The following is a 14,371-nucleotide window of genomic DNA, read 5'->3' on the forward strand; positions in this document are numbered from 1 at the left end:
TTTGAGGTTTACCAACCCATTGGTTGAAGTTGAAGCCCACAGTTTTGAATTACTCTTTGATCGACACTTTCCTCGCACACTTAATAGTTTCAAATACGGACTCAAGTTTCGCTCTGAGAGCGAAGAGACATCTCCCACAGAAGCATCGATTTTCGCAATTCTTTTGTTCTTTTGGTACTTTTTCTTTGACCCATCAAAGTGTGATTTTTTACGCTTACGCTGTTTCCCACTTTCAACCAACTGTTACACTAAATGCGTATCCATTGAAATTAATTTTCTTGACTAATTAGTCGATTAAATTTGGAAAGCATTCCCTAAAAATTTAATCTTGGCGCGGGATTTGAAAACTCTCCCTCCCATTTTGCCTTTTTTATTTATCTTTTCCATGTAAGAAGATAATAATCTAGGTACGGGTCCTTTGGGGCGTGTAACAGAACTGAAATAGAATCCAGAGAGTCAAAATAGTTAGGGTTCACAAATCGTTTTTGTTCGATCTTTATCACTGTCATTAGTGATTCTTGATCTTGGTTATTTATATTTTGCCAATACACTAAAAAAAAAATATTGATACCCTTTTACTTCATGGGCAAAGGGAAAAGGCGTCGAGGTAATAATACAGTCACCATTCCGGAAGATTCAAACCCCACCCAACAAAATACTCAATCTTTAGATTTCAATGGGGAGTGTGAAGCTGATCAGAGTAAAGCAGTAAACTTTACGGAAACAATTGATGATGGGGCTGTAAGGTTTTCTTCTATTGCTGAAGGTGTGAAAGGAAAGGGTGGCAGAAGAAGTGAAAAGGAGGAGGGCGAGAAAACGATGTTAGAGGGGAGTTCGTTGGAGAAGGGCGGCGCTGGAGACGAAAACCGTGGTGAAAATGGTGGAGTTGAAGTTTCTACTTCGGTTCAAGGTGTTAAAAAGAAGCGAGGCAGAAAGAGTAAACAGGAAAAGTATGAGATGGAAATGAAGTTGTTGGGGGAAAATTTATTGGAGAAAAATGGTGAAAATAGCAGGGTAGGATGTTCTTCTGTTCAAGGTGCGGAAAAGAAGCGCGGCAGAAGGATTAAAAAAGAAAATGAAGACATGGACAGTAAGATTTCAGATGGCAGTTTGTTGGAGAAGAATGGTGATGGAGATGTTAGCCACGGTGAAAGGGATGGGGTTGGTGGTTCTTCTTCTCTTCAAGAAGGCGTGAGAGATGGAGGTAATGGTGGGGTTCATGTTAAGAGACCTGGGAGGAAAAGAAAGGTTGTTAAGGAAGGGGATGCTGAGTTTGAAATGTCTGTCGTTCTTTCGGGAAGTGGAAGTGGCAATGGGAAACAACATAATCTTAGAACTCGTAAAGTAAAAATAGAAGCTGTGAAGCCGGAAAAGAGTAAGAGGGATAAGAAGGTGAAGTGATTTATTATTTATTTATTCAATAAAAAGTATGTATATCTGTTTGGGTTTAGCTTTTCATACGAAAGTGATTTAGCTCACATTTGAGATGGTGTTTCTGTTTTGTCAATAAACAGTCTGTTGAACAATCCTTAATGTGCCATCAATGCCAGAGAAATGATAAAGGCAGGGTTGTGAGGTGCTCAAAATGCAAGAGGAAAAGATTTTGCATACCCTGTATTCTAAATTGGTATAACTTCTTCTCACTTTGATTTTTTTTTTCTTTCTATTTAAATTGTAATGTCATTATATTGTATAGCATGCCTTGTTTGGTTGGGTAAGATCAATACGAGGTTTATTTCTGCGTCATCACTGCATTGCCAGCTACCAAGTAAGTGTTACTGACATGTTCTTTGTGCTGTAATATTTATACAGATTATCTGAAAGACTTAAAGTGACAAGCCCATGTATAAATGACATGTCCAGTTTTTTATCCATGTGGTTAATGATTTCTATGCGAAATTTCTAGAAGTTACATACTCTATGTCTAATATGCTTCCCTTTCCTATGTTTCGAGGAAATGTCTTAATGGCTAGAAACAATTCCCAGATCAATTCCTGGATTAGATATTGCAATATTTGGTAGTTTTGGTTTTGAATGATGACAACTTGACCAACTGTTAATCCTTGAAGTGTTTTCTGTGTCTTTAGGTATCCTCATTTGAAAGAGGATTACATTGCAGAGGCATGTCCCGTGTGCCGTGGTAATTGCAACTGCAAAGCATGCTTGCGATCCGATGTACTTATTAAAGTTAGGTCTTCCCCCTTCAAGTAACTGTCTTGTGATTTTCTGAGTTCAGCATTTAAAATGTTGTCATTTCGTTTTCTGTAGGAAATGAAGAATAAAACAAGTACCAATGAAAATGAGAAGGTTGAGGTCTCTACGTGTTTGCTGCAAGTACTTCTTCCGTATTTAAGATTGTTGGATGAAGAACAAATGATTGAGAACGAGACAGAAGCTAAGATACAGGGTATTTTTCCATTACAAGTGTTGATTTTGGTTACTAATATGTGAATCAACGTTTCTCACCAAACAAATGAATTTGATGCTGAAGAAGACAATATTTGATCTTGCATATTTGTCCCAACACATTATGATACTCACAACTAAGCCAATTTTGTTGTATGTCATGAAGCCACGCATCTCTTTGCAATAAATTCTGACTTGCAAACGAGAAATAATTATCTGTTTTATATTTTATAATAATTGATAAGCTTTAAGTTTGCCTTTCATCTTATGTTCTAGTCAGAGTTTAGTACAAATTCCATATATTTGCATTATATAATTTGCTATTTGGATGTGCACTATAGGAATCTCAGTCTCAGAGCTTAAAGTAGTGCACGCGGATTATTGTAAGGATGAACGTGTATATTGGTTGGTATCTTTCTCTCATCTTATTTTCTTTTTTCCAGTTATCCTTGTATCTTTATTTATTAACTTAACACTCTCTTGCAGTGACAACTGCAAAACCTCCATATTTGATTACCATAGAAGCTGTACAGAATGCTCTTTTGATCTTTGTCTCATCTGTTGCCGTGAACTTCGTAGTGGTCAGCTTGTAGGGGGTGCAGATCCAATTATGTTGGAGTTTTCATTCAGAGGTCGTGAGTACTTGCATGGTGGAGAGGAAACAGTAAACCAAACTGAATTAAATGATGCTGCTAAGCCTCTAATTCGTGAATGGTCAAGAGCTGGATGGCATGCAGAAAGTAATGGTAGCATTCCTTGTCCAAAAGCCAGTGATAAATGTTGCCATGGTTTTCTTGAACTGAGAAGTGTATTAGGTCAACATTTTATAACTGATTTATTGTGTAAAGCAAATGGACTGGCACAAACATTCAAGCATGGGACCCCTGACAAAATCTGTTTGTGTTCAAGGCCTGATAGAAACGCAAATTATGATATGAGGAAGGCTGCTTCCCGTGCAGATTCTAGTGACAACTATTTGTACTGTCCTAAGGCTGTACAACTACAGGATGAGGATTTAGGGCATTTTCAGTGGCATTGGGAAAAGGGAGAGCCTGTCATTGTTAGCCATGTGATTGATTGTACATCTGGTTTAAGCTGGGAACCACTTGTCATGTGGCGTGCATTCCGTCAGATGACTAATACCAAACATGAACAACATTTAGATGTAAAGGCAATTGATTGCTTAGATTTCTGCGAGGTTTGTTTAACTTTGTTCACCAGAGTGATTTTTTTCTCAAAATTTGTTATTCACTCCCATGAAGCTTTACGTTTAAATTGTTTAATATTGGTTTTTACCTGGAGCCACTATGCTTCAAATGGTTGGTAGAGGCTAATTTAATTATGGCAAATATATGTTAAATTTCTTGAATTTGGTAACTTCACCCTTTTCTTGGTTTTGTGTAGTTTCAGTGCATTTAGTATTGTCAATTCCTGACTTCCAAGAACTTGTCTGAGCTGAATGTTCAAAAAATATTTTTTAAAATACCTAAAAATTACGATATTTTGGTGGATAGTTCCACTAAAAGAAACGGATTGTTGATGTTTTGTTGTCCGGGTCATAAGGATACGCCAGTCCAAGGTTGAGTGTGGGTCATTAGAACACACATTAGGGTGGTAACTTAAAGTTCATTTTTGAGAGTTTAGTTAATATATCACATACTTGTTGCTTGCTTTAATTTAGTCCCTGCCCCTATGTTTATTTTCTTTTCCAAACAAACCACCCTTTCCTGTTGCCTTTGCACCATGTTTTGTTATTATGATTTGCTGCTTCTGCTCCCTTGCCACAGGATCTAGTCGATGTTGTGTAATGTGCATTTTAATTTTCTTGCTCTTTTCAAATTTTGTAATCAGACTAGAGTAAGTGGCGTCTGCTTTATTTTACCAATTCTGCAATTCTTTAGTGCTTTTACTTGACGTTTTTGATACTCTGTCACTGCTGATTTCTTCATTTTTATGAGTTGTTGGTTAAATCCAGGTAGAAATTAACATCCACCAATTCTTTATTGGGTATACGAAAGCTTTTGGGGATTGGCTTAATTGGCCTCGGATATTGAAGTTAAAAGATTGGCCACCTTCTAATTTATTTGAGGAACGCTTGCCTAGACATTGTGCTGAGTTTATATCGTCCTTACCATTCAAGGAATATACTGATCCTCTTGGTGGCTGTCTTAACTTAGCTGTTAAATTACCTAAGGAGTGTCTAAAGCCAGACATGGGGCCAAAGACATATATTGCTTATGGATTTCCTGAGGAGTTTGGACGTGGTGACTCAGTGACTAAGCTCCACTGTGATATGTCCGATGCAGTATGTTCTATTTTCTTTTCTCCTTCCTGATCTTTTATTTTCAAGGATTTATTCTAAATAATTTGAAGATTTAAGGGTGTTTTTTTTCCCAATAGTGTTTCATGTTTGAAAGTGCATAGTTTGTAGGTTGTATTCATTGTTGTATTTCATAATGCATTATTTATCTTGTTGGGTTCTTATGAGCAGAGTAAGCAGATTGTTGTTTCAATTCACATCATGAATTTTCTGCTCTGTGCCTTGTCTTCATCCATAGTTAATCTGTATATTTTTGTATTTGAAAGAATTTCATATAATATGTGCATTTGGATCAGATATATATGCTATAAATTATGTGTACATTAACGTTTCCTCATCAAATGTATTTGTCTGTGTTTTGTTTTAATTGCTGTATATTCTATACGAATTAATGGTGAAATTAAAGTATTTTTTTTCCCTTTTAATAACTTGACTGTTCTAGGTAAATGTGTTGACTCATATTGCTGAAGTCAAATTGGAACCCGGGCATCTTAGTGCCATTGAGAAGTTGAAACAAAAGCACTTTGAGCAAGACAAGAGGGAGCTGCATAGTGATCACGATAGAGAAACTAATGTTGACAAAGTAAAAACGATGCCAGAAAGTGATTTGTCGTTTGCAGGGGATGGCTCAGAAGGTGCTCTGTGGGATATTTTTCGGAGGCAGGATGTACCTAAATTGCAGGAGTATCTGTGGAAGCATTTTAGAGAGTTTAGGCATATCCATTGCCGTCCTTTGGAGCAGGTAAATCAATATTGGGTATTATTTTTCAGCCTGAGTCATTTGTGAATCTTGGTTCATAACAAATAGAATTAGTGTTTATATTTGTAACATTTGGAGGATTTCACCCTTGTTGGATTCTCCCTTTCCCTCATTTTCTTGTAATAAATTTTTCATTATATACATGTAATTATGGATTTGGTGAATGATGGTTGTGAATAATTATTTTAAAGTATGTGGCGGACAATACCTGTTGTATATTGATAATGCATCACCTGTGGTTACTGCACTTACTCATTAGACTTTATTTTTTCTTGAACGGGTCATATCCTCCGGTAATGAAGGTTATTCACCCCATCCATGACCAGACATTCTATTTGACCGTGGAGCATAAGAGGAAGCTTAAGGAAGAGTATGGTTAGTAACCCAATTTTCGTATTTTGATTTGGTGTAGAAGTCTGAATTGTGCCTCTACAAATTCACAGTTATGTATCTTCTTGTAGGAATTGAGCCCTGGACATTCGTTCAGAAGCTTGGAGATGCTGTTTTCATTCCAGCTGGCTGTCCTCACCAAGTCAGAAATCTGAAGGTAAAATGAACATACAGGGTAATTTTGTTTTGCTATGAACATCAAGGCAGGTTTTAGTAAGTTAGCTATGATCATTGTCCATAATCTATTACAACATGTCATAATCAAACATCTTGAAATTAACAGTCACATAATCAAAGATAGTCTATATAGAGATTTTGTGGTTACAACTCATGTTCCTTTAGGACATAAGATAATTTACGTTTTCAACGGAGTGTGTTTCTGGACATATTTCAAGATCTTCTGGCCAAGTAGGGTATGAATGGCATTCATTTACCAATTTTAGTGGAAGTGTTGTAAATAGTAGTTAATTGGTATACAAATATATCTTCATATTGATTGAGAATCGAGATGAAATACCTTTAGAGTTTTCCTATTTGTTTTGACATATTTTGTTTCTTTATTTTAGAGAAATTAATTGTTACGAATAAGAGAGTTGAGACTGTTATTGATGTGATTGATATTAATAAAATTATTTCATTGTTTCGTTGATTATTTTTAGTGTTTACTAACTACCTTAAATTAATCCCATGTCCATGATTGGCAAAGCAAGCAAGTCTGTGAAGGAAGTGAAACTGTTGATACATCAAAGTTTGGTTGCTTTTTGTGGTTCATAAGTTTTATTTAAATGTTCTCTGTAAACGCATGATAATATGTCTTTCTTTTGCAGTCATGTATTAAGGTTGCATTGGATTTTGTTTCTCCTGAAAATGTTGGGGAGTGTTTTCGTTTAACAGAGGAATTTCGTACACTTCCCATAAGCCATGGGTCTGCTGAGGATAAATTGGAGGTATGTCAAACTATTTTTGTTGATTTGTTTCTGCCATTTATTTCTTTTCATATTAATAACTTCTCAGATCCAAAAACATACCTGGCAAATATGATTAGTTCTATAATTATTTTATTCAAATGCATCAAGAAATAAACTTGGCAAGCAAACAAAAGTATTTAAATTGTCATGCCAACAGCTTTGTGCTGTAAATTGAAGTTACCTTTCTCCTTGATTACTGCTTTTGTAACAGGTGAAAAAGATGACAATATATGCTATGCAAGATGTGATAACAAAATTGGAGAAAGCAAGGTTAGCAAATTCCAAACTTCAGACCCTTTGAAATGGACTGTATACTTGCATTTGCTGAGTACATTGTTAGATTATTTCTTGCGTACTATGCCATTCAGATTATGTTTTTTAGGCTCTTGATTTAACAATCATTCTTCAAATTGATTATTACTGTACTGTGCTCTTTTTTATGCTCTTGATTCTATTACCATTCTTCAAATTGATTATTACTGTACTGTTCTCATGCTGATTATGTTTTTTAGGCTCTTGATTCAATTATCATTCTTCAAATTGATTATTACCATTCAATTTACAGGATGGAAGTAAATATTCCCTTAACAGACAAAGAGGAAGAGGTGGAAGAATAAATTTTGGGTCATTAGCTCATTCGTGACTGTAAGAACGGTTTCGTATTTTGTTGTTTCAACCACACCTGGGAAGGGTTTTTTTTTTTGGCTCCCTTTTTGGTTAACATTATACGTCTTGTAAACCTAGCTTTCACATTTAGCTTGTGTCTTTTTTAGATGTTCATGTTTCCGATTACCAACTCTTAAATGCCATTTAATTGTATTCTGAAGAATGCAACCAGAGGTAATATAAGTATTATGTTAGATTTTACTAAATCTACTGTAACATTCATATTAGACTTTTCCGATGTTCTAGATTTTTTTTTTGAAACACTTGTATTGAAATACAAATAACATCACTTGTATTGTAACGTATGCTTATTTTTTCTCATTTTGTAACACAGACCATCCGAGGTGCAGAATGAATCACCTATTCTAAGTGTTCCTTTTTGCATTATGTTAGAATAGGGTTTGAAGAGACACAAAATGTACTTTGAATCTAAAGCTGTTTAAAGATAATGTTGGATTGATTATTTACATAGTACGATATTTTTTTGTTTTTGTTTTCAAGTAATAGGGCACTTATACATTTTCTACATTCAACTTCAATTAAAAAAACAAAGAATTAAGGTTCAGAATAAACTAATGCCTCTTTGCATACGTATTCTCTCCTTTGTGCATCAATGCAGAGTAAGGATGCAACACAACGAGCTCTGTTAGATGTGTTAAGTCGGTTTTCTCTTGTTCTCTTCGGTGTTTATATGTATCCTTTGTTTGTTGGGTAATGATATAGTTTTGTGATGTTTTTCAATCTTCTCTGATACCTTACACAGTACCAAGAACTGTTCTCTTCAATGACTTCTTCATCTGCAATGCTAAACTTTTAATTTTTTTTCTTGGTCTTTTGTTGCTCATCATTTCTCAACCTCCATCGATTTCAATCTTGGTGATGACAATTTCCTCGTCTCCTCATTTGGCAATAATAATAATTTCTTCGTTACAATTCGTGGTCTCAAACTCTTAGTTTTTGGATGGTTCACACGTTTCACCAAAGTACAAGAACTCTGAAGATGCTCAAGCCAACAATATTAACACTGCCTGTTTTCATCATAAACAGCAAAATGGTGATTTTTAACTCTTCACATCTGGACAAAGTTGCGCACACTATGCTTCTCAGATAAAGTTAGGATACCAAAGAATGATTATTGTATTACTACGTATCCTTTTGATATTAAGATGACAGTTGATACGTTTGCTGGTACAGGTGTTCTTATTTCTGTTGCTATTCTTGGTGAATTATTTGAAGAATGTGATCATTTTATTGTATTCTAACTTTAAGAACTACAAGAATTTCATAGAAAGATTGTTGTATTATATATATATATATATATATATATATATATATATATATATATATATCCTTTTGAATTAAGTTGACAGTTGATACACATGCTACCACCGGTACTCCTGTTCCTGCTGAAGATCACACTGATGTTGTTCTTGGTGAACTATTTGAATATTATCATTTTATTTTCTCTGTTACTTAATGTATGGACCCTTATGCTGTCGAAGAAATTGAGGCTCTTGAAGATGAAGTTGATATTATTCTTGATGAAGTATTAGAAAATTCTGATATCATTTTATTACCTATGTTACTTCATGTCTGGATTCTTATATGGTTTAAAAATTGAGCTTATGATGCTATGACAAGTTCTTTGTAAAAGAGGTCTAATACAGCTTGAAAAATATTTGAAAGTAACAATGTATTATTTGAATTTGCCATGATATCCTGTGCTTGTTTTGAAACAAACTTGCATTGAGTTTTTTTGCAGAGAACTCAAGAAGCCACCAAAACTATGATTAATCTTCATTTCTAGCTATTATGGTGTTTTAAAAGTCTTAAAAAATCACACACCATGATGAAAGAAGTCACATCATGAGTGGATTTCTCATTAATTTTTATTTGAAGCTCGAAGTTTTCTCATTAGTCTTATAATTTATTTGTCCAATAAATTTTAGTAGCAAATTTAAAAAATTAAAAAATTAATTAAAAGAAAAATGCTTTATATTAACGATGGAAATATTAAAACTTCAAAAATTATATTTAGATAGTAGATTAATTAAGATATGAATAACAGCTACTGTGATAATAAATAAAATGTCAAAACAATTTTATATATATTCATTTTTATAATGCACATTTTTATTTGAATAATAATAATAATAATAATTAAAATTTATACAAATCTAACATTTATACATGTTAATATTACAATATTAAAAATGTCTTTTACATTAATAATGAAGACATAAAATAAGAACAATCCTAAGTTAATATAACAACAAAAACTGACGCAATAAGGATGTTATGTCTTGAGATAATCTTAAAATTCCATTTATATTTAATAGAAAAGATTAGTTAAATAAAATTTTCAATAAATCGTAAGATATATCATATCATATACATTTTTTAAAATAATAGCAAAAGTGTATATTTATAATGTAAATTTCAGTTGATTAGTTTAATATTATTATCATCTTCAAGCAAATATCAAAGTAGATAAGATAACGGTAATAACCACGGTAAACAACATCGATAAAATATAAACTATGCAAAAAAAAAAGTAAATTAATATTATATCAGGGAAAAAACCTAATAGTAATAATCTTAAAAATATTGAAAAAATAAATCTATAAAAGAAAATTAAACATACTAGAAAAAAATCTTATCATAAAAAATTTGAAAACATTAAAGTATTATACCGAACCTATTTGATCAAATTATTTTTTTTTCCTCTTTTTTGTGAAATTGTTGTTTTATTTATTTATTTGTTTCGTACTTTTATAAATCTCTCTGAACCTTCCTTTTCTATACTATTTAAGGGATTCATCTTGGAAAAAAAAGTCCTAATTTCTTTCTCTCACAAACCCTATCTCGCAACAATTTAATTCCTATTCCTTTTCTTATTCAGTCATTGCGCGTTCTCCGTGATCTCTTTGCCCACCTAATAATTCCCGGTAAGCATGCGATTCTTCTCTGTTTATTTATCATCTCTTTGATCGCTTCTTCATATGCTATTTGGTGTTCGCTGAATACCCTGAACATCTTGATTTAGTTGACGATGTTTTTTCTCTCTTGTTCTGCATATTTTCTGTATCATTTGTTATATTTTATATTCTTTATTGGTGTTGATTTGATGTTAAAATATGTGACGGTGCGCTCTTTCACTATTCCATGTTCCATGCCAGCTTATTTTCTGATTTTGTTGAAATCTTTTATATGTGCACATGGTTGATGAATAGAGCCGGACTTCGGGAATTGTATGTTTTTTTTTTTTTTTTTGATGAGAGATGCTATGTGTTTGATGAAAATTCTGAAGTTATATAGATCACTTGTGCTAAGCCAATGAGTGAATGTATGCGTGGAAATGTTTCTATATTCTTTTCTTTTGCGGGTGAGGAAGGGATCTGTATTTTTTGTGTATGATGGTTTTCGTCTAGTTGATTTGGATCTTTGGTTGAGCATGTGTTGTTTGCTGAAATGTCTAACCCAATATTTCCCTGCTTTCTGCGTCATGAATTGATAGGTTTTGCTTAGGTCCATTGAGATTTGAAGCCTGTACAAATTGTTGAGATTTGGGTGTTTTAAGATGTTTGCTTTATCTGGTATGTGGATATGAAATTTGCATGTTCTATATTCAATCAAAGGATGTATAGTGTGAAAAATTTAGAGCTGGGTTTGGTTTAAAAAAATTAGAACCGACTAATTCATGGGTTTTTCTGACCTGAACCGTCATATCCTATCTGGGTGAAGGGTTAGGTTTAACCTTCACCAACAATATTTGCAACAACAATATTTGCAACAACGGTGTGTTTAGGACACAGATATCACACCCCATGGTTCTCCCAATGGTAGTGTTGGCTTATTTTATGGCATGATTCAACTGTTCCTTGTGATATTAGGTTTATGTGGAGTCTTTTGTCAAGGTTATTGTATTGATTGTTGTTTTATAGTCTGGTAATGCTCATAAGTGGCTATGGTCCTTGCCTTTTAGAGCATTTATCCTATTGGGGACAAGTAACTGAGCATCACTGTGATGGCTGAACCTCTCTATGTGAATAAGAATTCATTCTTTGTACTATGCATGTTTGCACGTTGCAGTCTATTTCAGATTATGGACCACAGTGAGCTGGTCCTTTTATAGTTACTATCATGGAAGAATTGTAGAGTGTGTGATATCTTGAATTTGGATAAAAGAACAATTGTTATATAATAACAGGTTAATATAATATATGTGGTGATCCAGTGTAACTCTGATTATAGGGAAATAAGATAAATGTATTAGCAATGTAATCTGTCTTTTTTTTTTTACGTGTGTTAGCATTCATTGCTCTTGAAAGGGCTATATATGTTGTTTTATGTTAAATAAGGGATCTTAACACATTAAAACAGAAAAAGACTCATCATCTGCTAGGTCATGGACCTTCCTTCGGAAAGAAAAAACCTTTTCCCCTCCCCCTTAATCTGTTTCTGACAATGAAGTTGTTCTTTTCTCTTCTCAGGAGAAAGATTGAAATTGAAACATCAAGATGCCTGCTACAGCAGGAAGGGTTCGCATGCCTGCGAACAATAGGGTTCACAGCAGTGCAGCTCTTCAAACCCATGGCATATGGCAGAGTGCCATTGGCTATGACCCTTATGCACCCAACAAGGAAGACAAGAAGGATTCTTCACAAAATATGCCTAATGCAGAACCTGATGCTGAGAATGCATATGCTAGCTTTCAAGGTCTTCTACAGCTTGCTAAGATAACAAATGCTGATGTGGATGTATCTCGTGGGGCCTGCAAGAAATGTGGCCGTGTTGGGCACCTCAAGTTTCAGTGCAAGAACTATGTGAAAATCAAGGATGACAATGAAGAGAAGGATCCTGATGCAATGCAGCCTGTGGGGTTGGTTGGACTGGATAAAAAGTTGAAGGTTGAGAAAGTGGATAGGAGAAGTAATGTTGAGAGCTCAGAAGAGGAGGAGGACAGTGATAGTTCTGATTCTGAGATTGATTCAGAGATTGAGAGAATTATCGCCGAAAGGTCTGGGAAGAAAATTAGTGGGAAGAGAAGTTCTTCCGGCAAGAAGGGGGATTCAGATGATGATGGATCGGACAAAGATTCTGACAAGAGGAGAAAGAGAGGTAGATCAAAGAAGAGGAGTTCTAAGAGAAAAGTTAGTGATTCAGATGATTCAGATGAAGAGAGGAGGAGAAGGAGGAGGAAGAGAAGAAGGGAACAAAGGAGGAAGAGGGAGAAGTCATCAGATGAAGATGATGAGTATAGACGCAGGCGAAGGAAGAGTAGGAAGGAGAAGAGAAGAAGGAGAAGCCATCTATCAGATTCTGATTCATCTGAAGATTCCATTGTAAGGCACAAACGAAAGAACAAAAGAGCCTCATCATCTTCTGAAACTGATTCAAGTGGTCATGATGATTCGAGGAAGGGTAGGCGTGTCAACAAATCAGAAAAGAGAAGGAGCCGTCACCATGGGGATGATGAATGATCATTGTGGTAGTCGATTTTATGCCCCTTGATGGTTCTAAAATTCACGTGTAATACATCTGTATGGTTTAAATATTGGACCTTGTGCTTGACTTTCAGAGTTTGGACGTTCAGTTACTTCGACTATTGCTTGTGTAAGATTAAATACATGCCTGACTGTTTTGCAGGAGATTGTAGTATATGGTGTTATTTTATTTATATCCTGTCAAAAAGGCCTTAGCCGAAAGAATTTGATGTATAAGGGAAGGTTCAAGGAACAACAAATTTAGATTTAACCAAGAACAGATAGAGTTGATAGATGGTTTAGCCTAGCAGAAACAAGTTTTACTTTATCTAATTTCTTTGAAACTTATTGAAATTAAAATATCAGTGAAAAAACTTACTTCCCTTATTTTAAATGTTACTTCATATAAATCATTTGATGTTATGAGATAACTTCTATTTTTTTCGTATTAGAATTATATTCCTTGCCTGTTAACTGTCAGAGATCCTTATAGCTCAATGCTACATAATCATTGGTGAATAAACTCATCAAACTTATAACATAAGCTCGTTTATACTATCAATTTCATTTCATGAAAAATATTTAAAAAAGGGATTAAAATAAACAATTGGTTACAATTATTTGTTACAATACATTTATATGTTTCTTTAAATATAGTGCATTGCTCTGCTTGAGTTTTAGAGTTTTGATGTTCAATTACTTTGTCTATATACTGGTTTCTACTGCTCTTTAAGATTAATCAATGGCTGTTTTACACAAGCTTATAGTATATAGTGGTGTATTTATTAATGTATCTGTAAGTCACATTGATTTCCCTCACCTTTTACTTTTGCCAATTTTTGTTTGTATAAACTGTCAAAATGGTTTGAACTGTTATTAAACCATTAAAACATTTCTATTGTAAAAATAAGTTTCTAAAGACTGTTAACTAAATAAGAACAGAGATCAAATTAATAGCTAAATAGGGAAAAATAAATCTTCTTGAACAAATGGCGAAATCTGAAATATAAGTTGATAAAATGACTAAATAAGTTACCTTTCATCCCCAAATTCAGTGATTTTTTTCTTCTAATATTTAGATAGTGAAATTAGTTTGAAAGCTATCAAGTGCATTTAAATACTAAACAAAAAAAAAAATCAATATTATGCTAATGTTAATACAATGAATTTTATGATTAATTTTGTAAATCCTAAAAAACCTGAAATATTAATACTTAAAACATTTTTTAATTAAATTTTTTTCATAGCATTTATAAACAACCGGTGAAGATAAGTGTATGTTTAGTGGCTAAGCAAGATCTCAACCATTAGTTGATTATTACACAGTAATTGAGGATAAATGCGAATATGATGCATTGAAGCACAGTCAAAATTT

The 14,371-nt window shown here is 33.7% G+C and overlaps 2 protein-coding genes across 3 annotated transcripts; both read left to right on the plus strand.

Annotated features, from left to right (window-relative positions):
* Positions 1-7,716, plus strand: LOC114190936 (lysine-specific demethylase JMJ25-like). 2 transcript variants are annotated; one of them, XM_028080019.1, is made up of 14 exons: positions 1-174; positions 593-1,392; positions 1,515-1,627; positions 2,088-2,187; positions 2,269-2,407; positions 2,748-2,811; positions 2,893-3,604; positions 4,382-4,711; positions 5,169-5,468; positions 5,789-5,861; positions 5,948-6,033; positions 6,704-6,823; positions 7,056-7,114; positions 7,410-7,716. In XM_028080019.1, the coding sequence occupies exons 2-14, from the start codon at positions 820-822 to the stop codon at positions 7,459-7,461; spliced, it is 2,721 nt and encodes a 906-aa protein (XP_027935820.1). In that variant the 5' UTR covers positions 1-174; positions 593-819; the 3' UTR covers positions 7,462-7,716. The 2 variants fall into 2 exon arrangements, with proteins under 2 accessions (XP_027935820.1, XP_027935819.1); XM_028080018.1 differs by having other exon boundaries at positions 12-1,392.
* Positions 7,717-10,302: 2,586 nt separating this feature from the next.
* On the plus strand, positions 10,303-13,190 carry LOC114191861 (CAX-interacting protein 4). Its single transcript, XM_028081300.1, has 2 exons — positions 10,303-10,458; positions 12,004-13,190. The coding sequence occupies exon 2, from the start codon at positions 12,031-12,033 to the stop codon at positions 12,991-12,993; it is 963 nt and encodes a 320-aa protein (XP_027937101.1). The 5' UTR covers positions 10,303-10,458; positions 12,004-12,030; the 3' UTR covers positions 12,994-13,190.
* Positions 13,191-14,371: the final 1,181 nt, after the last annotated feature.

This window comes from Vigna unguiculata, chromosome 7 (assembly GCF_004118075.2).
Source record: "Vigna unguiculata cultivar IT97K-499-35 chromosome 7, ASM411807v1, whole genome shotgun sequence".
NCBI lineage: Eukaryota > Viridiplantae > Streptophyta > Magnoliopsida > Fabales > Fabaceae > Vigna > Vigna unguiculata.

Coding starts and splice junctions, on each gene's coding strand:
- LOC114190936 (XM_028080018.1), top strand. CDS start 583: ATGGGCAAAGGGAAAAGGCGTCGAGGTAATAATACAGTCACCATTCCG. Junction 1,628..2,087: donor ATACCCTGTATTCTAAATTG/GTATAACTTCTT, acceptor CTGTGTCTTTAG/GTATCCTCATTTGAAAGAGG. Junction 3,605..4,381: donor ATTGCTTAGATTTCTGCGAG/GTTTGTTTAACT, acceptor GGTTAAATCCAG/GTAGAAATTAACATCCACCA.
- LOC114191861 (XM_028081300.1), top strand. CDS start 12,031: ATGCCTGCTACAGCAGGAAGGGTTCGCATGCCTGCGAACAATAGGGTT.